At 45.9% G+C, this 22,355-nt stretch overlaps 1 protein-coding gene across 1 annotated transcript in view; it reads right to left on the bottom strand.

Moving 5' to 3' along the window:
• The window catches only part of LOC126470711 (heat shock 70 kDa protein 14-like), a 190,352-nt gene that overhangs the window by 108,794 nt on the left and 59,203 nt on the right, over positions 1 to 22,355 (bottom strand). Inside the window, exon 4 of the mRNA XM_050098712.1 lies at positions 10,730 to 10,928. Coding sequence (XP_049954669.1) covers positions 10,730 to 10,928 — 199 coding nt within the window. The remainder of the gene's footprint in view (positions 1 to 10,729; positions 10,929 to 22,355) is intronic.

Below are 22,355 nucleotides of genomic sequence, written 5' to 3'. Positions count from 1 at the left end.
TCGTGGTGGAGTCGTGCTGCTTATTCGTGATGACATTCGTAGTCAAACCCTCTCACTCAACATCCGGCTGCAAGCTGTTGCAGTCCGCATTCTCCTTCCTCGCTTCACCTTTTCTCTTTGTACCGCCTAAATCCCTGTCATTCGGTTTCAGCAGGGCAGACTTCCTCTAGCTCGTTGGGAAAGTCCCAAATCTTTTTGCTGCTCAGTGACTTTGATGCGCATCACCCCCTTTGCAGCTCTTTGTGAACCTGTCCGTAAAGTGCCCTCTCGGCTGACCACCTTGATCAACTCAACCTCTTCTGCCTTAACACTGGAGCACCAACGTTCCTTTCAGACTCGACACACTCTTATTCCCATTTGGACCTCTCATTCTGCACTGCCCAGCTTGCCTGTCGTCTCGAGTGGTGTGTTCCCTTTTAGACATACTTGAGCAACCATTTCACCACATCCTATCTGCCGACTCCTCCCTCATCTACTTACTAAATTAATTGGCAGCTTTCAAAGGCAGACTGGAGGCTTTACTCCTCCCTGGTGACCTTTGACAAACGACATTTCCCCAGTTGTGATGACCTTACAAACGTTATCCTTACCGCTGCAGACTGTTCCATTCCTCACACTTCCACTTTACCACATCATGTCACAGTCCTTGGTGGACTGACGCGTACCGTGACAATTCATGTGCAGAGACACACTCTCAGCATTTTTAACACTGGAGAACTGCATTTGATGTGAACAGTCGCGTGCGCAGTGTCATCACCCTCTTTGGGATGCCAAAGGAGCTAACTGGATTTCATTTACTAATTCTTTTAACAGTTCCGCTCTGTCTTCCATTGTGTGGGCTAAATTCCAACGACTCTCTGGGCCCAAGGTCAATTCACCAATTTCTGGCCTGATCGGAGCAGATGATGTCATTGTGGAACCCATTGCTATATCCACCACCTAGGGCCACTATTTTGCAAATATTTCAAGCTCCACCCATTACCGCCCTACCTTCCTCCATTGGAAACAAATGGAGGAGGCTTGGGTAATACCCTTCTCCTCTTAGAATTTTAAATGCTACAATGCAGCCTTTCCTATGTGGGAGCTGATCACTCTCACTGTATCCCTATCTTTCACCCCACAGCCGGATGATGTTCGCATTCAGATGTTGCAGCACCTTTCTCTTGCGGGCTAACATTTTCTGCTTAATACATACAACCACATCTGGGTAGATGGCATGCTCCCCAGACGCTGGTATGAAGCCTTCATCATACCCATTCCTCAGCCCAGTAAGGACAAAGACCTTCCTTCTAGCTACCACCCCATTTCCCTCACTAGCTATGTTTGCAAGGTTTAGAACATATGATTAATGCCCGGGTGGTATGGTGACTCAAGTCTCGCAAATTACTAACGACTGCACAGTGTGGATTTCAGGCGTGCCATTCTGAAGTTGACCATCTCACCACTTTGGCAACCCATGTCATGAACAGTTTTCTGCAACAATAACTGACTGTGGACGTGCTTTTTGATCTGGAGAAATCCTTCGGCACCAGCTGGAGGACCGGTACCCTCTGTACTCTTTACATGTGGGGCTTTCCAGTCTGCCTGCCACGTTTCCTTCAGGAATTTTTAAAAGACAGACTTCTCAAAGCACGTGTGGAATGTGACTTGTAGGACACTTTTATTCATGAAAATTGGATGCCTCAGGGGTCCATCCTGACATTCGTTGTCCTTGCTATTGCCATTGACCCTATTATGGCCTGTCTCCCGCTGGGTATTTCCGGGTCCCTTTTTGTTGACGATTTTGCCACCTATTGCAGTTCCCCATGGACTTGTCTCCTTGAGCGAAGTCTTCAGCATTGTCTCATTGTCTTTACTCATGCAGCATCAACAATGGCTTTCGCTTTTCCACTGACAAAACCATTTGTATGAATTTCTGGCTGCACAATGGGTTTCTTCCACCTTCTTTATACCGGGTGATCAAAAAGTCAGTATAAATTTGAAAACTTAATAAACCATGAAATAATGTGGATAGAGAGGTAAAAATTGACACACATGCTTGGAATGACATGGGGTTTTATTATAACCGAAGAAAAAAAAAAAAACCATTTTGCTAGACACGTGAAAGATCTCTTGTGCGCGTCGTTTGATGATGATCGTTTGCTCAGCTGCCACTTTCGTCATGCTTGGCCTCCCAGGTCCCCAGACCTCAGTCCAGGCGATTATTGGCTTTGGGGTTACCTGAAGTCGCAAGTGTATCGTGATTGACCGACATCTCTAGGGATGCTGAAAGACCACATCCGACGCCAATTCCCCACCATAACTCCGGACATGCTTTGTAGTGCTGTTCACATTATTCCTCGACTACAGCTATTGTTGAGGAATGATGGTGGACATATTGAGCATTTCCTGTAAAGAACATCATCTATGATTTGTCTTACTTTGTTACGCTAATTATTGCTATTCTGATCAGATGAAGCGCCATCTGCCTGACATTTTTTGAACTTTTGGATTTTTTTTTTTTTGTTCTAATAAAACCCCATGTCATTCCAAGTATGTGTGTCAATTTGTACCTCTCTATCTACATTATTCCGTGATTTATTCAGTTCTCAAATTTATACTGACTTTTTGATCACCCGGTCTTGGGCCTGTTGCTCTACCGTTTGTTGAAACTACGAAATTCCTGCGGCTCATGATTGATAGAAACTTTCTTGGTCCTCCCACATGTCTTACCTGGCTGCCCGCTGTACCCTGTCCGTCAGTGTTCTACGGGTCCTCAGTGGTACTTCCTGGGGAGTGGTCTGGACCACCCTCCTCTGTTTGTACAGATCCCTTGGCCTTTTGAAAGTAGACTATGGATGCTCCGTTTATGCATCTGCACATCCATCCATCTTACACTGTCTAAATACAATCTACCACCATCGAATCCATGTGGCCACTGGCACCTTTTACACCAGCCCAGTTGAAAGTCTCTATGCAGAAGCTGCCTCACTACTGCGGTCATAACGACATGATGTTCTCCTCAGCAGATACACATGCCATTTGTCTGCCATACCTGGCCACTCATCTTATGTCGCCTCCTTCAACGGCTCATTTGACCGCCAGTAGGTGGGTCCCTCTTCTCCATTACCTCCTGGAGTTCACTTTTGGTTACTGCTCCAGCACTTGCTCTGTCTTGATGGATGGTCTGACAGGAAACAAAGCTGCTGACACTGTTGCCAAGGCTGCTGACACTGTTGCCAAGTCTGCAGTCCTCCTACATCATCCAGCTAGTTCTTCCATTCCTTCCGATGATCTCCATGTTGTCTTTTATCAGAAGGTGGTGTCACTTTGACATTAAAATTGGTCTTCCATTCATGGGAACAAACTCCAGGGAATGAAACATCTCCCAGAAGCTTGGCCGATCTCCTCTCTCAGACCTTTCGCCGCAAGGAGCTGATTTTAGCTAGGTTACGTACTGGGTACTGTCTTTTTAGCCATCGTCATTTGTCAAGTGGTGACCCACCATCACTTTGTGCTAACTGTCATCAACCTTTGACCATTAGCTGTTTCCTGACCAAATGTCTCTCTTTTAACCACTTACGTTCTACTGTATGTTTGCTGTCTGAGTTATCGGTCGTTTTAGCAAACGGCACATTGGATGTTGATTGTGTTTTACTTTTTATCCATCATAGCAATATAGCGAACGACATTTAATATTTAATTCATGGTCTTCATAGTCTCTATGACATATTTCGTGTACCTTTCTCCAAGAGTAAGTCCTTGTTTTGCCTGCCTTTCCTTCCGTTGATTGGGCTTAACGTGCAGTCACATTTAATTCCTTTTTCATCTTGGTGTTCAAAGGTTCTGACATGGGCGTGTATGACTTTAGTGTGTTGTTGAAGTTACAGTTTGTATGCGGGACAGGAGTGCCAACAGAAATTATTTCTTTTTCCTCTTTTTGCAAGTAGTTTGTAACAACTGTTCACAGCTTGTGACTGGTGGATTACTATTCTAAATAATCTGATCTTAATTATGACTACAATAAAAACACCACCATTCTTATTTAATTAATGATGACATTATAACATCTAACAATGGAAAATCCAGGATGGAATAATGTCAGTATTATGAAAAAGATAGATTGCCAATCACCATATAGCAGAGATTTTGAGTTGCAATCTGGTCTCGACAACCAGAGACTGTGTGTGACTGACTCTCTCTCTCTCTCTCTCTCTCTCTCTCTATCTCTGTCTGTCTGTCTGTCTGTCTGTCTGTCTGTGTGTGTGTGTGTGTGTGTGTGTGTGTGTGTGTGTGTGAAAACTTACTTGTTTGACAGTCTTTTAATTATGCCTATCTGCAATTCAACATTTCTGCTACATGGAGAGTAGCACTCTATCCCTTTCATAATACTGACATGGTTTTATGTATTTTAGGTATGCTAGATTCACAATTTCTGACTCATGATGATGACCTATTCAATCGGCAGTTTATATTTCAGAATATAACATTCTTAAGAGGAGTTGGTTGGTTGACTGGATGATTAAAGGGACCAAACTACTAGGTCATCAGTCCCTTTTTCCTCAGACAGACAGGTCTACATGCCTGTAGATCAGATAGCCTACCACACAAAACCCAGGGGAGGAAAACCATAAGGTCTATGAAAGTGAGATAATGGACAAGAAGAAGAAAGAAAGAAAGACAGAGAGAGAGAGCACAAGAAAGGTGTTCCCTCTAGGGAGCAGCCAGAAGCCTCCGAAAGCACAGTGCAATGCAATGAGGGAACATACATCCCAGTCCCCCACCCCCCTTACCAGATTTAGCCCACTCACAAATCACCTAGGAAAGACTAGCAACATGGACACGACGAGAGAAGTACAGAGAGACAAAAGACGAACAAGTCTAACAGACCATGGGGGGGGGGGGGGGGGGGGGGGGGAGTAAAAGAGCAGGTAAGGTGAGGACCAGGCTGCACCACAATGCCCAGATAGCCACAGCACGGACTTGGCAGAGGAGGCAAAGAGTGTTCTGCCAACCCATCAATGGGCCAATATGGGTAAGTGGACCTACCTTGAAGAGAGCGGTGAAAGCTCCCTTCAAGAATAAAACATAAAACTAAGTCAGCCACTGAGGCACTGTCTCCTAACACCAGAGACAGCGCGCGAGGGAGATTAAGAGCCCACTGCATGGTGGCTAACTTCGGACAGTCCAGCAAAATGTGGACCACCAGCAAATGGGAACCACAATGACAGAGAGGTGGGTCTTTGCGACAGAAGAGATGACCAAGAGTTAGCCAAGTATGGCCAATACGCAGCCAGCAAAAGGACGATCAAGTCTTTGAGAGAGGCCCACATGAAGGACCTCCACAGATTTGTAGTCTCCTTCATCACCCTATTTTGTTTGGCAAAGTCAGAGTGAGCCATTCCTGATTCCCTAACCTTCATGGCATAATACCGATCAGAGGTCCATTACTGGAATACCAACATCACAAATCAGTTTACAGGTAGCCAGTTTGGCCAGGCTACCAGCAAGTTCATTTCCCAGGATCCTGATGTGGCCTGGGGTCCAGACATACAGGGAACCCTGGATAGCAATTACCAAGGGACGGTGAAGGTAACATTGGTCAAGAGATGCAAACTGCACAAGGAGTTGCTGAAGATGAGAGAGGATCCACCGGTGCAGAAACTAATATGTTCAAGAGCACGAGAGATGGCTACCAACTCCGCAGTGAAAACATTACAACCATTTGGCAGGGAGCACAGTTCAGTGTCACATGCGAGTATAAGCGAAGCCCACATGACCAGCACCCATTAAGTCATCAGTACAGACTACTTCTGAACCCCAAGATATGACAAGAATGGCTAAAAATTGGTGGCAGACGGCCTCAGAAGGAACCGAGTCTTTCAGATCTGGTGATAGGTCAAGACAACGCTGTGGCCGAGGGATGCACCATGAATGTGTAGTGAATGGGCCTGGAGGAGAGGTGATAGAGGAACCAACTGGAGTTCAGAGAGGAGAGACAGGATGTGGATTGCGATTGTAATCCTTGATCTGGACTGCTGTTGCAGGGGATGGATTCCGGTGTTTCGACGGGATTGTATCAGGGCTTTGTAAAGCTGTGGAAAGGTAGTACGATATGCATCCCAGCTGGTGTTACTCAGGCAGTGAAGACTATTAAGGTGCAGCTAACACTTTCGATCAATCTAGCATAGATGGGGAATCCACGTCAACTTAGGATCTAAGACCAGTCCAAAAAACCAAAATGCTCCCACCACATTGAGTAGTTGGCTGTTGAGGTAAAGTTCTGGTTGTGGGTGAACACTACAATGTTGACAGAAGTGCATAACATGAGTTTTGACACTGTAAAGTGAAAGCCATGGGTGAGGTCCCATGACTGCGCCTTTCCTATGGCACCTTGCAGTCGATGTTCAGTGACATCCATACTAACAGAGCCCTGTGGTACCCCATTCTCTCGTCGGATTGGGGGAGGAGGGGAGGGGGGTGGGGGGTGGTACTGTGGGAAGCAGCAAGTTGAACCTGCAAAGTATGGTGGGATAAGAAGATGTGTACAGTAGCTAGGATGTGGGGTCTTAAGCCTTTTTCAGGTCGAAGAAGATGGCTATAAGGTGTTGATATTGGACAAAAGCTGTTTGGATGGCAGACTCCAGGCAATCCAGATTTTCAGTATAGAGTCACCTCGGCAAAAACCGCCCTGGGATGGAGGCAGAAGACCCCGAGACTCAAGGAGCCAACACAGCCGCCAGCTCACCATGCATTCAAACAACTTGTAGAGAACACTGGTGGGATTAACTGGGTAATAACTATTCATCTCTAGAGGGTGCTTGCCCTGTTTCAGTACTGGGATGATGATGATTTGTCGCTGTTGCAATGGGAAGTCGCCCTCACTCCAGGATGCAGTTAAAGATGGCAAGGATATGACACTGACAATCCACAGATAGGTGCTTGATCATCTGGTTGAGGATGTGGTCCGATCCTGGGGCAGTGGGCTAGGACACTGACAACTCCCCATTCACTGAATGGAGCATTATACGGATCCAGGTGGTGTGCAGTAAAAGATAACTGCTTTTGCTCTACTCACTTTTTTAGGACACAAAAAAGGGTTGACAGTTCTCAGACTCAGAAGCTCTAGCATAATACAGAGAAAAATGTGGCATCTGTGTTAGTGTAGATGGCACCATTCAACGGAACACCACCAGGTACACCTGCAGGTGTCTGGTATCTGTAGATACATCTGACCTTGGCTCAAACCTATGAAGGGAAGGTTCACGGTCTGATGGTTGAAGCGTACTGTTCCTTGCATTCTTGTTTCCATCGTTTTATTGGATGGCAGACCCAGGCATGGAGCCACTGAAAGGCAATAACATGCTCCATCGATGGAGCCTACGATCTCTAATGGCCTCTGCAATTTCTGATGACCATCCAGGTATTGTCTTCTGTCGGGGTGCACAGAAGGAACAGGGAATCGCCAAAATCAGCTGCTCAAATAATGGTTGTAGTTGTATTCTGGACTGCCTCATCAATATCTCCATGCAGTGGGGAGCCAAGGGCAACAAAAGAGGCAAAAGCATCCCAGTCAACACGGCTGAGAGTCCATCTGGGCAGGCGTCCATGGGAGTGACGCTTTCTTTCACATCACTTCGGTATAATGTCACCCTGACCTTTTCAGGTAATGAATCACCATCAAAGGCCAACATGAAGGCACTGGTAGCGACACTGTTGTCCTTTGGTCCCCAATGTACATGACTAACAAAGTGTGCACCCTGGCACTCCAAGTTGGTGCATAGCTCAGCATCAGATTGTAAGAGCAGGTCCCTGAACCATATTTAGACTATTATGGGGAGTGACAGTCACCGGTATGTCACCCACCTTGTTAAGAGCTAGTAGCACCCGTGATTGGGCAGAGGATACTGTTTTGATCAAAATTGACCCACTGTTCATTTTAGAAATGGCTGCCACTTCCCCAAGCTTGACTTCTATGTTCTCCACAAAGAAGAAGGGTTCTGTAGCCAAGAAGGAATCCCCATCAATCCTTGAGCAAACTAATTATTGGGGGGACAGGGGGGGGATATTTCTCTGCTTGCCGCTTAGCCCTATGGAAGGAAACATTTTATGGTCATATCTCTCTGCACTTAAATAGTACTTTCCTTCCATAGAGACTGCTGGAATCATACAGCTACCGGCGGAAGATAACTTCATCCGATTCATTTGTGGCTCATCCGCCATGGTGCCACCCACTTCGAATGCGGGCTCTTGCCATGTGCGCCACCCAGCCGCAGAAAATGGCTACATGACCAGTAATCCGTTGCTCGGAGTCCCCGTGTCCCAGTCACAATGGGCACATGCACATAAACCTTGGCATACATGGGAAGTTTTCAGCTCAGACACCAACAATACGATACCCACGTGGCCAGGGGGCTACCACTGTGCAGCTATTTGATGACCACCATGACAGGATGGCCACCATGCTGGAGCTTACACTGCATTGGGTGACCTTCCCTGCATGGTAAACATTTCTGGAGAATCTGAAAACTGATGGCAGGTCAAACCTAACAACGGGGACTATGTCTTTACTTAATGAAAAGTTGTAGAAAACAAAAAAAAGCGGAAACTCTAATCCCAGTCACAAACGAGATCTGAGCTGGGTCTGCATCAAGAAAACCATACAATGGAGAGGCAGAGGGAGAAAGGGACAGTGGAAGTATAAGCTTGCAGGACAGAAACGAAGTAATGCTGCAAAGCATGGGGCCCCATGGTAGCCAAGCAGGTAGGTACTGACACGAGAGTTGTGAGCCCTCAGGGGCTAAATGAGTAATATTGTCATTGAACCTTGGTGGGTCCTTCCCCACATCTCACTACATCCCATCACACAAACTCAACCAGCATGTTTCTGACAAGGTTTGTGAATTTCTCCCATTAATCAATATTCTCCTTCCCAGATGTAAATAGTTGCTCAGATAGTTTGTTATTTTATTGACACATCATGCACAACTTTTCATTCAATACCACTGATCAATGATGCTGCTGTAGCTCTGTGTTTGTTGATTCATCCATTTATTTTCACTGAATTGAAAAGTTCACATTTTTTTATTGACAGCATATATTGTATACTTACATCATATGTATTCTACTTAGTTGGCTGTCCAAGATAATTTTCAGATAAGATATTTAGTACAATTTCACTTGAACCGCCATCCCTGCCACCTGTGTCATGCATGGCTGGCTAACAGGAACCTCTCCTATGGCTAAAACATGATCAGGTAATTTATCAGAAATATTTTTCCACAAATCTTCCGTAGCATTCCATGCCATCTCAACTGATGTAGTGTGTCACCAATAGATAGTTTTAGTAAGAAATTTTGGCCCACCTTTAAGGCTTAACTTTACCCAAATTATCTATTGTTGACTGCATTTATCTCATTACACAAAAAGAGACTTGTCACATATATATTCCAGTCAGAATTTAAGATTTTGTTTCCGTTTGTTTCTAGTTTTACCCAATTTTCTGTTCCACTTGCTACACAAGCAATGCTGTTTAAGCAAGTCACAGTAATTCAGTGATCTTGCCTTGAATACTTGTCCAGTTACCTAATATTCAGTTTTCATTTTCACAGTTGACTTATATGGCTATTTGATCTCCTCAATATGAAATACATGTGAAGTGATCATGGCTCTTTGGTGTTCAACATCTAAAGGTAAACAGGCTTACAAAGTAATATATCTAAAAAAAAAAAAAGGATGCAAACTATACATATTGCGCTATTGAAGGAAATCCTTTCTGCGGGTACTGCATGCCTAACCAATTCAGGGAGGCACTTTAAAATTCTACATCCAATACAGATTAAGTCAAGGAATCTGCACCCAAGATCACCAAAAAATCAATGGAGCCTCTAGTTTAAATCCACCTGGCTCCAAACCAAGGATTCCAATCAATACTGGGCATGAATGAACAAATTGTGAACTGTGATTCCATTAGACGAGTGACACCACCAAAAGGAACTAAGATGATGACAAGCATTACTTACAACCAGCTGTAACCATTGCACTAAACAGATGGCTGCAGAGCTGCTTCTGTATCTCAGACGAGACCTTCCCACAGTAAACATATGGGATATCCAAAGGACTTCCTTTATGATCTGATTGTTATTTCCCCGAGGAGATCCATCATCTGCGTTAAATTGGAAACCTAATAATGAGCAATCTGACCGTAGTCTAGATCATACAGGATCATTGACCTCAGGGTCAAAAGATAAAGCAACTGATGTGGGCTCATGTAACAACAGTAAACATGTCTTTCTCATATACACTTCACTATAAAATAATATTTTACTGCTATTTGTGCAGATTTCCTCAACAAACTGAACCACTGACATCTTAACATAAAAGTTTCATCTGTTAATAAGAAATTAATAATTTATTTGGAGAAATGTAACCCACAAAACACAGCACTGAAACGTATCACTGTGGAATGTTTATCAGCTCTATTGATGAAAACATCAGCCTATGTGCACATGCTATGCAGTGTTTTGGGGCCAAAGCCCTCAGAGTAAAGTCTAAGGAGAAAACATGCATTCCTCCAATCTTATGTAGGCTAGTCAATAGTGGAAACAACAATTTCAATAATGAGCAGCATATTCGCCCTAAAATATATGTTAACAATGTTGAACACCTCATTTAGTAGCTAAAGATCATGCAGATTGTTTCATAACTTATCACGAACACCAAGAATAACATACTGCATTACAGCACTCACCCTCTCTCATCTGGGGACTCAACACCATAGCCTTGAGCAAGCAAGGCTGCTATAGGTTCACTAATTACTTGCAGAACATCGAATCCTGCATCTTCCGCTGCATGTGCCAGTGCCCGACGACTACACTTCGAAAAATTTAAGGGGACACACAGGACTGTGCGCAGATCTGTATCTGGAGGTACACATGTGGAAGCAAAGCCTGAAACAAATAACAAAAAATAAAGAAATGCTTTACATTACTACCAAACCACAAGCTTCATATTTGTATACAAACACTATATTTATTGTTGATTGACAGCTAGCTGGCTGGTCGTCAGTAGAGTCAATGCCTACAGCTTATTCTTTTCCATCAAATAACTTGAAACACTTAAAAAACTCACAGTACAAATATGATGCAGCACTGGAAAACTTGTTAAATTGACATGCGACCCCATTAAAAGCAGGATCTTGCATTCGCAACAAAAGTATTCCTGTAAATTGCTTTGTTCTACCACCAAATTCCTCGAAAGTTACAGAATCAGAAAAGCTACCCATAGATTAGTTCGGTACCTGCATCAAAAATTTGTAATTCATTTTTTTTAGGGGCAGGAACATTTTGTGAATGGGCCAAAGGGTTTTGTTACTGCAAAGTATTGATTCCACTGTGAGAGTACTTATTAGTTACATGTTCAAAAGGAAAACTCTAATAGTTTAATCATTTTGTGTAATAGGACAGTGTGAAAAAATGAGTGAAAAGTCACCGAGACCAAATCATTCTCTCTATTTCAGCAATCATATTCCCACTTGACAGCTTCTACAAGCAAAACATGTCAAAGCACTACACCAAAGGAAGTCAGCATTTAGAAGATAGAAGTATATCTGTGATAATACAGGATGGATGTATTTAACCATTGCACTACCTGATAAAATCTGTAGCCACTCTTTGGTGGCTATGTCTTTTTATCCTGCACAAAAAATGTGTATAAAATTTTAAAGCCCAAAACTTCTTCAAATTGGCTGCCTTGTCAGGATCCAATTCTGTACAGATTGCTCGCAAAGATAGCAACCAAAGTAAGATTGTAATTTTGACATGTTACATATACACTGTCCAGTCACATTAATGTGACCATCAGTCGAAAGCCTGAATAACCACCTTTTGCTGCATAGACCACTGCGAGACATGCAGGAATAGTGATAGTGAAGTTCTGGAGGGTAACGACACGGATATGGAGCCATGCAGACTCCAGTGCCATGGCCAGAATGTGACAGGTTTCTCTTGAGAATCCACCGCGAGAACAGCTCGATCGAGGTGGTCCCACAGATTATCAACCGGGTTTAAATCCAGAGGGTCTGGTGGCCAGGAGGGTACAGTAAATTCATCCTGGTGCTCTTCATACCACACACACACACACACACACACACACACACACACACACTGTGAGCTCTGTGACACATTACATTGTCCTGCTGGTAAATGCCATTGTGTGAAGGAAAAAACGAACTGCATGTATGAGTGAACATGGTAACCAAGGCTAGATGCATACTTATATCAATCATCTGTGCCTTTCAGAATGACAAAATAACTCGGGTAATGCCTTGAATATATTCCCCAGACCATAAAGCTCCCTCCTCCAGCCTGGACCCCTTTGCTTTCAGATGATTCACACTGTGCACACCAATGGCCAGCTGTCCAATGGAGCATAAAACGTGATTCATCTGAAAAGGCAACCTGTCACCACTCAGTGGACACCCAGCTGCAGTGCTGGCGAGCTAATTCCAGTCTTTGTTGCCGATGAACACCAGTTAGCAAGAGTGCACAAACCAGGCACCTGCTGCAGAGAACCATACACAGCAATGTTTGCTGAACGGTCATTGAGGAGACATTTTTGGTAGCCATGGGTTTATCTGGGCAGTCTGATGCTCACCCATACATATCTACACAGCTGTTGTTCACCCCGTCATCTCTGGCCCGTAGTGCATTATAGCTACCGTTGTGCTGGTTTTGTATAGCACCTATTTTACCATGCACGGTATACTTTAAACACAATGGCACACAAACAGTTTCATAACTTAGCTGTTTTGGAAATTCTTCCACCCTTGGCCTGAAAGTCAATGATCATGTCCTTCTGGAAGTCAGATAAACCGCTCTGTTTCCACATTATAACGACTGCAATGTTTTCCATGTTCCCCAACACACTTTATATAGCCTCCCCTGCTGGCGCTGCCACCTGCTGTTTGTGAGTGGTTATTCATGCTGATTCCAAACATAGGCAGTGGTCACACTGTTGTTACTGGATTGTGCATAACACCTTTGTCAGTCTCTGGATTAATTACAACAGAGATATGTTGCAATTTTTTCCAGCTAGTGTGTTGAACAACAGAATCATTTTAAGTAATTACTACTCACAATCTAACAATGCGGGTATAGTATTAAGAATGGAGTGTCGAATGATACAATTTATACTCTGAGGAATATCTCCTATGATGCCCAAATGGATCATTAAGTAGTTAAGATCCTACTGTCAGTTTATAAACTAGTTGTATTATAAGAAAAACGTGAAACAGACAGTATTAATACATAACTGACAAACAAAGAATCATAATAATATGAGTAAATATACTGCTACAGATTTCTGAAAACAACTATCAGACAACATATATAAGTGCCTGAAGGTCAGTGCTCTTAGTATCTTTTCTTAATAATGTCTGTAGCTTCTGTCTGTAGTTTTTATGCTTACACTAGCAATTAGTGAATAATGGAAATCCAGTCAACCGTGTTTTCAGACAAAGATAAAGAAAAGAAGGAAAAATAATGTCTAAGGTAGGGTGGACAGTGATCAGTGATGTCTGAGTAAGCTGTATTGCCTACTCAAGTTGTGTACACACACACACACACACACACACACACACACACACACACACACAAGTTACAACTCTTACAACACTAGACAGTATAAAATGTAATTACAATTTTTCTACTTTGGAGCAAAGCAGTTTGATACATTTCTTAGAGTAGCTTAATACATTTCATCAAGAAACAAATTTGCTAACTGAAAACCAAGTTTGCACTACTTTCTAACAAAAGAACAATCTCTGTGAATTTAGTTTAGTAGCGGCATTGGTGAGCTCTACTGTAAAGAATGGAAAGTTTAAAAAGTCATCACCCCTCTGTGTCATAAAAGGTGAAGTATTAGTTTATTTGGCCAAAGATGGTGTCAACAACCATTCCATGGTACACTTGGATGTATACAACTAAAATGAATTTGGGGGACCACAGGAAACCTAAGTCAGGCTGGCTGGACTGGGATCCAAACAACTTTCCTCCAAAATACAAGAACAGCATTCTTGATCACTAACCACCACATTCCATCAGTGAACCCTAAAGAAGTCTACACACACTTTTGGTAAAACTCCATCTTATTCTTTACACTCCCTATACAGTTTTTGATGTACAAATCTAAAACCACTCCTGATCATAACTGTTTGTTGAACAGATAAATTATGCTTGAATTCAGTAAGTTCCCAAGATAATTATTTGATTCATTACTGTACTCATACTTAAAAAGACAGATTCATCTCAGATATTTAACCAGAGTTATGTCAGTAACAAGCATTTCACAGCAAGTCACATGGGGGATAACAACTGCAAAGCAAAGCAATAATCTGAAGGTCCCATCATGATCATAGTCCATGGTGGGCTTCAGTTTATTAGTAAAATATTGGAAAACTGTGGTATCCTTACAAATTTACTATGGAATATTCCTCAATCATCTGGGGTGAGTGACTGAAGCTCTGATAAAGTCAGAGGCTACACATGTGATCTGGCAGACATTGTGAGAAATATGTCAACAAATTGATGAAAATGAATTTTGGAAACTTTAAGTGGTTCATCCCGCAGTTCTCCACATTTCTTCCCATAAATGTGTATTACGTAAATTTAAATAAATTCAACAGAAATAGCACGAGGTACAGAAATTAAACTATTACAGCATGTGAATGAGCGGATAGGTATTCGCAGACAAACTGTGAGAGCCACACTGCACCTGTGGTCATACAGCTCAGGGAGTAGAAGTATTGACTACGAAAGGCATAGGTTCAAGTCTGAGATTCAGTCAAGTGAAAAGTTTTATTCTGAAGGAAAATTTCATTACATGTACACTCCAATGTAAAGTGAAAGATTCATTTTTATTAAACACATGTAATCATATCAGCCATTTCAAATGGAAAAAAAAGTAGCAAAAGCAATTATTGCTTCTTGTTCATTCTTACGACACAAACCCAGGCCCGAGGACTGCATGGGTAGCAGAGGCCAGCAGATTGCACAGTTACAACAAGAGTGATGGAAGGTCAGGACAGAGGGACTGGTCCCCCACCTCCACAGGCACACACACTGTGATCCTCTCAACCATCCTCCAGTGAGAAGGGACACGAGGCACAGGTGGCGGTCATCTTAGTTCCAGCCTGAGCATCGGAAGTGACGACAGGGTGCCAAATGCGACTGTGGTCACAGCCAGAGCTGTTTCGTGTTGGTGGGTCAGACAGTCATGTCTGGCCTTAACATCAAGCCACTGATGCTCTCTGTCACCAATGATGACCCCTTGGGTCCATCCCAGACACCAACTGCATATGCATGCCCAGACAGACATTCCACCCACAGGCAGGCCTATAGGCAGGTTTGGCACACAGCACAGGATGCAGGAGGTCTAATGGTGTACAATACCAACTCAAATGCAGTATTTCAGCCAGATGATGTCTGCAAGGTCTTCAGCAGCTGTGTTTTAAATGTATGGACCATCTGCTCAATCTCCCCATTAGGAGCACGGTGAAACAGGGTGGTGATCGCATTACAGCCACAGACAGCCTAAAGCTGCATCTACGTAAATGGGCGCTAATTTTCCAACACCAGGGAATAAGTGGCACTCCCTCAAGGTAGAATACCATCATGAGGTCACAAGTGGTAAAAATGGTGGTAATGAACAGCATCCATGCCACGTAAGGGAAGTTTTGAGAGGGTGGCCACCACCAAAAGCCACATAACAACCTGAAATGTCACGGTAAAATCAACGAGGACCTTCTCCGACAAGTTATCAGGATGGGGCCACGACGAGGAACCTTGACCGTGGGACAAGTGATTGAGAGATCAGGCATGACACGAGCCGTATGCGCATTCAATGTCTGCATTGATGTTGGGCCAGTACACATGCTGTGGGGCTAGTGCCTCCATACATGTCCTCCACCAATGACAGGCACAAAGGAGCTGGAGGATGCGGGGACAGAGCGAGGATAGAATGATGGTCAGGTTTTCGAGAGTCCTCTGCAGCCATCATTAAAACATCATTTGTAGCATTGAATCAGTAGCATAACATGAAATAATTGTGAAAGGCTAGATCAGTAAGGCTCAAAACATTCTCTGGACACCTCTCCAGTACCTCAGACAAAACTTTCAACAGGACAGGATCGTGAAACAACACAGTGGATACCTCACGTGCAGTCAGAAGGAATTGAACCAGGATTTATTGTGGATGTTGGTCCAGGGGAAACAAACTGTTTCCTTGTGGTTGAACTGCACATTGGCACCAAGAGGAATTGGGGGTAGGGTGTTCACGTTGGTGAGTTGAGTTGGGTGAAAGTGGATTTTAATTGATACCCAATCAAAAACAATGCCCAATTCTGCATACAATGCATCATCTTTTCCAGGAGTTTAGAACAATGCACAAACAACAAAATCAAGGCTTTGAGCTTTGCAGTCGCTCAACAGGTGTAATTTGCTGCCATACAGTCTACATTCCAGAGGTGAGAGCAACTGGCCATTCACTACTACCCGACACCTTATGGGACAAAACAACCGCTATACCATATCGGGAAGTGTCTGTCTCGAGTGTCAAGGGCAGGTCCAATGAATATAGTCAGTCACAATGCCACCTTGAAACTGTACATAATGTTCTGATATGCCAATTGGCAGGTGGTCAACCACACAAATTTGACACCCTTCTTGCATAGTCGATCTAGGGGATCTGTGATTTGTGCCACGTAGGGAATAAACTTGGCACTGAACATGATTCTACCCAGAAACAACTAGCTGCTTAAGGTCAGTAGTGGCCAACATATTAGTGATTACGTCAATGTGGTCACACGTGTGCACGATACTATAGCGACCTGGGGTCACTGGGGCCTCTAAGGTACAGAGGCTGTGAAGTGGTGGGTCGTGGAAGCAATGGTGCTGGCCAGGGATGGACAGGTATAGTGTATTTTATTTTTCTTGAATTACAGCACTGGAGTGTCTGGATAAAGGAGACCATAATTAGGGTGTTTTGGGGTGCAGCAAATGCAGAGCGCATAAGATATCAGCTGTTGTTGGTGCAAAACTTGCAGAAGTGGAATCCCCTGCCTCTGTGAGAAGACTAATCACGGGGCTAGTCCGGAAGGCACCAGTCACAAGTCGGACCCCACAATGGTGGATGGGATCTAGTATCTGCAATGTCGAAGGTGACACAAAACCATAGACAAGACTCCCATAGTCTAAACGAGACTGGGCCAGTGCTTTGTACAATCGCAGGAGAATAGAGTGGTCTGCACCTCAGGTGGTATCGCACAGACATCTGAGAACATTGAGACGTAACCAGCACATCCTCTTCAGCTGGCGAAGACAAGGGAGCCGTGTCAACCGGACATCGAAGACCAGACCCAAGAAGAGACGGGTGTCCACCACCTCGAGGGATTGGCCATCGAGGAACAGGTCCGGATGAGGATGGACTATATGGCGACGGCAGAAATACGTGACGTACAATTTGGTCACCAAAAACTGAAAGCCATGGGAGAGAGCCCAAGATTGCACCCGGTAGATTGCCCCCCTTGTAGACGGCTTTCTGCAGCGCCCACGACAGAGGAAGCGACACACGTACAAAAATCGTCAACATACAAAGACGCGAACACTGTCGGCCCAGCAGCCACTACCAGTCCATTAATGGTGATGAAAAAAAGGACGCTCAGTACAGAGCTCTGTGGAACCCCATTTTCTTACCGACGGGAAGTGCTGTAGGAGGAACCAACTTGGACCCGGAAATAGCGACATGAAAGAAAGTTATGGATAAAAATGGGCAGAGCACCACAAAGACCCCAGTCGTGAAGGGTGGTGAGGATGTGGTGGCACCAGTTGGTGCCGTAGGCTTTATGCAGGTCAAAGAAGACTGCAATGAGGTGTTGCCAATGGGCAAAAGCCGACCGGATAGCAGACTCCAGGTGGAATAAGTTATCCAATGTAGAGTGGCCACGGCAGAAACCACCTTGAGTCGATGACAAAAGGTCGCAGAATTCGAGGATCCAAAACAGACGCCAACTCACCAGGCGTTCAACGAGCTTGCAGAGGGTGTTGGTAAGGCTAATTGGACAGTAGCTATCCAACTGAAGAGGTGGCTGCCCAGGCTTCAACACCGGAATAACAATGCTTTCCTGCCACTGGGTAGGAAATACCCCCTCACTCCACAGATGGTTGAAAAGGGTCTGTACACGACGGTGGCCAGCCACCGATAAGTGATGGAGCATTTGGTTATGTATCCAATCCGGTCCAGGAGACGTGTCAGGACGAAGGGTGAGGGTGCTGGCGAATTCCCACTCGCTAAATGGGGCATTACAAGGCTCCAAGCAGCGAGAAATGAAAGACAAAGGCAGTCGTTACGAGCGCTGTTTGAGGAGGAGGAGGAGGAACAAGGGCGGATACTGAGTCGACGCAGAGGCTTGGGCAAAGTGTTGAGCGAAACACTCTGCAACAAAGTACAGATGGGAAGGACAACACCATGCACAGAAATTCCTGCAACGGGACAATAGCCAAAAATTTGCCTGAGTTTTGCCCAGTCTTGTGAAGAGCAGGTGTGTGGTCCTATGGCAGATACATACCATTACCAGCAAATCCGTTTCTGAAATTTGATTGCAGCAATTTCCAGAGTCCACTATGGGACCATCATTTGACAGGGGAGGGGGGAACCCCGAGGAAGAAGGGATGGCTGAAACAGCTGTGGCAAGAATGGCAGCAGTTAAAGTCTGTGTAGACTCATCAATACTACGGTGTGGTAGTATGGGGGGATGGTAGCAGAAGAGAAGGCACCCCAATCAGCTGTAGAGAAGGCCCACCTGGGAGGGTGACGGAGCAAGACATACTGAAGGAAGGTCAAAACAATCGGGTAATGATCGCTGTCACATAAGTCATCGTGGACACCCCACTGAATGGAGGGAAGAAGGCTGGGACTGCAGATGATGAGGCCAATGGAAGAGAAAGTGCCGTGTGCCACACTTAAGTCTGTGGGAGTACCGGTGTTACAGAGGTCAAGCGCTGCCAGAACAGATTCAACTGTCTTGCCCAGGGCAATAGTCGGGTGACTACCCCAAAGAGGGTTGTGGGCATTGAAGTCCCCTACAAGCAGGGAGGGAGAAGGGAGTTGTTGAAGAAGGGTGGTTAGGGCAAGGGATGTGGGTGGCCTGTCAGGCAGGAGGTAGAGATTACAGATTGTGATTGGAGTGGTCAGATCGACCCTGACAGCAATTGCTTCCAGAGTGGTATGGAGGGGAACCCATTTACTAAAATTGTCTTTGCGCACCAAGGTGCAAACACCACCAGCCTGCACAGGGCCAATCTGGTTTCAACAGAAAGCATGGAACCCATGAAGGGTGGGTGAGTAAGAATTGACAAAATGGGTCTCTTGGAGAACAATACAAGCAGCAGAGTAGGAGGAATAAAGGGGCTGCAACTCCAGGAATTACACCTGACAATAGCGGCTCCCACCGGCCGCAGATCGTGCGGCCTATGTGGAGCTGCAGATCGCCTTTCAGGGGGTGCCGGGAAGAGGAGTCCCGGAAGGGAGCTCCAGTACCATCGGCTGCCGAAGAAGGGGAGCGCTTCTCTGGCGGGGGAGGGGGATTAGCACCCAAAGGGGTCAGTGCGAGTGCGAGTGCGAGTGCGAGTGCGAGTGCGAGTGCGAGGGGGAGTGCGAGGGGGAGTGCGAGGGGGAGTGCGAGGGGGAGTGCGAGGGGGAGTGCGAGGGGGAGTGCGAGGGGGAGGGGGAGGGGGAGGGGGAGGGGGAGGGGGAGTGCTAGGGGGAGGGGGAGTGCTAGGGGGAGGGGGAGTGCTAGGGGGAGGGGGAGTGCTAGGGGGAGGGGGAGGGGGAGGGGGAGGGGGAGTGCGAGGGGGAGGGGGAGTGCGAGGGGGAGGGGGAGGGGTAATTTGGGCGCGGCTTGGAAGAGGAGGGGGTACGAAGGGGAGTGGACGTAACTGAAGCAAAAGCAGAGGTTAGAGGCACAGGATGGAGCCGGTCATACTTTCGACAAGCCTCGGTGTAGGTAAGTCGATCTAAAGTCTTGTACTCTTGAATCCGTCATTCTTTCACATACACCAGGCATGCTGGCGATTGTGGAGGATGCTGCGCATCACAACTGATGCACACAGGCGGAGGACCACAGGCACTCCCCTCATGGAGGGGGCGCCCACAGTCACCACAGAGGTGATAACTGGTGGAGCGGGAAGACCTGTGTCCAAACCGTAAGCATTTAAAGCATCTCATCGGTGGTGGAATGTAAGGTTTTACATCACACCGATACACCACCACCTTTACCTTCTCTGGGAGGATATCCCCCTCGAAGGCCAGAAAAAAGGAGTCTATCAGTGTGATTGTTTTTAAGGCCTCGCTGTACAATGTGGATAAATCGGACTCCTTGCCGCTCGAGGTTTGCATGGAGCTCCTCGTCAGTTTGGAGAAGAAGATCCCAGTAGAAAATGATACCCTGTACCGAGTTCAAAGATTGGTGGGGTGCGACGGAGACTGTGCTGTGGTCATAAGTCCCCTAGAACTTAGAACTACTTAAACCTATCTAACCTAAGGACATCACACACATCTATGCCCGAGGCAGGATTCGAACCTGCGACCGTAGCGGTCGTGCGGTTCCAGACTGTAGCGCCTTTAACCGCTCGGCCACTCCGGCCGGCCTCTGCAGACTGGGCAGGAGAAGATGTCTTTATGAGCAAAGAACCGGACTGCATTTTACTCGTGGATTCCACTTCATGATACTTATCTTCAATCACCTCAACAAAAAAACAAAGGCTTGGTCGTGGCAAAACTCTCACCACCTGTCCTGATACAAACCAGGTACCGAGGGAAAGGTTTCAACCCAAGTCGGCAAGCTTGACCTTCTTCCCATGGGGTGGCGAGGGAGGGGAAGGCCAAAGGATCAGAAGGACTATCATGTCTACTATCACTCTTAGAAATGGCCAAAGAATGGCCAGGATATTGAAGCCTTTCCCACTTCATATGCAAGGCGTCTGCCCTAGTACCACCCACCCTGACCAGGGGCTCGCCCAGTGGGCACCACCCCGCCATAGCGAGCGTCGTCTGGCACGGCAGCCGTTGCTGGGAGTTCTGATGCCCCAAAGTGATGAGCATCAAGTCCTTGTCATACACGAGCCGTTAACAGCTCAGGTACTAGCAGTGTGATCCCTGTGTTGTCAGGGGGCTCAGCCAGTTGGGTACTTAACAGCCCCACCACACGGACTGGCTACCATGCTGGTGACCTAGCATGAAGGGGGGCCAGGGTGCAAGGGGGAAAATGGAGGGGTGGGGAGGGGAGGGTGAGATGAGATGAGCCTCCAACATGGAAACTAGGTAGGGAGTTCATCCCCAAATGCTCACACTGACGGAAAATGTTGGAAATGGAGGTCAACCTCCAAGGGGACCAAAACGCTGAAAAGGAGATGGAAACAGCAAGCTAAACAATTGCACATACCAAAACAAAGCCGGGAGGAAAGCCAAGTCGACATGAATTCCACGAAGAGGGAAAGGAGGGGCCAGGGGGAAAGGAGTAAGGACAGGAAAGGAAAGGAGAGGAACAGGGACGGTAATGCAGGTCTGGGAAAAGGAAGGAGACTGCAAATAGCTCGGAGTCCTGTGCACGCCACACACGTACCCACAAAGGGACTGTCGGCCCCCTGGATGGACATACGACAGAACTTCCAACATTGAAAACACCACATTGGGGGAGGGATATAGGGCTTCACATCACAGCAGTAGACCATCACCTTGATCTTCTCAGGTAATGTATCTCCCTCGAAGGCCAAGATGAAGGCACCGGTGGCAACCTGCTTATCCCTCGGACCCTGATGGACACGCCGAACGAAATGTACACTTCGCCGTTCTAACCTGGTGCACAGCTCATCGTCGGACAGCAAAAGAAGGTCCCTGTGAATTATGATACCCTGGACCATATTTAAGCGCTTATGGGGCACGATGATTACAGAAACATCCCCCAGCTTGTCACAACAACTGAGTAACACCCGTGACTGGGCAGAGGATGCTGTTTTGATCAAGACTGACCCAGATCTCATCTTGGACAATCCCTCAACCCCCCCCCCCCCCCCAAACTTCTCCTCTAAATGCTCAACAGAAAACTGAGGCTTCATTATCATGAAAGATTCCCGATCAGCTCTCAAACATATAAAGTAGCGGGGCGAATAAGAGCTGCTGCCATCCTTAACCTGATGTCCCTCCCATGGTGTGGTCAGGGAGGGGAACAATTCGGGGTCTTAATTCTGTGTGTTGAATTGAGCCTGTGAACGCTGAAAGACTACTGGTGTTTGACCACCAGTAAGAGATGATGTACTACGCTT

This window comes from Schistocerca serialis, chromosome 3 (genome assembly GCF_023864345.2).
Source record: "Schistocerca serialis cubense isolate TAMUIC-IGC-003099 chromosome 3, iqSchSeri2.2, whole genome shotgun sequence".
Lineage (NCBI taxonomy): Eukaryota > Metazoa > Arthropoda > Insecta > Orthoptera > Acrididae > Schistocerca > Schistocerca serialis.
The sequence above is the reverse complement of the archived record's forward strand: the minus strand, read 5'-3'. Positions and strand labels throughout refer to the sequence as shown.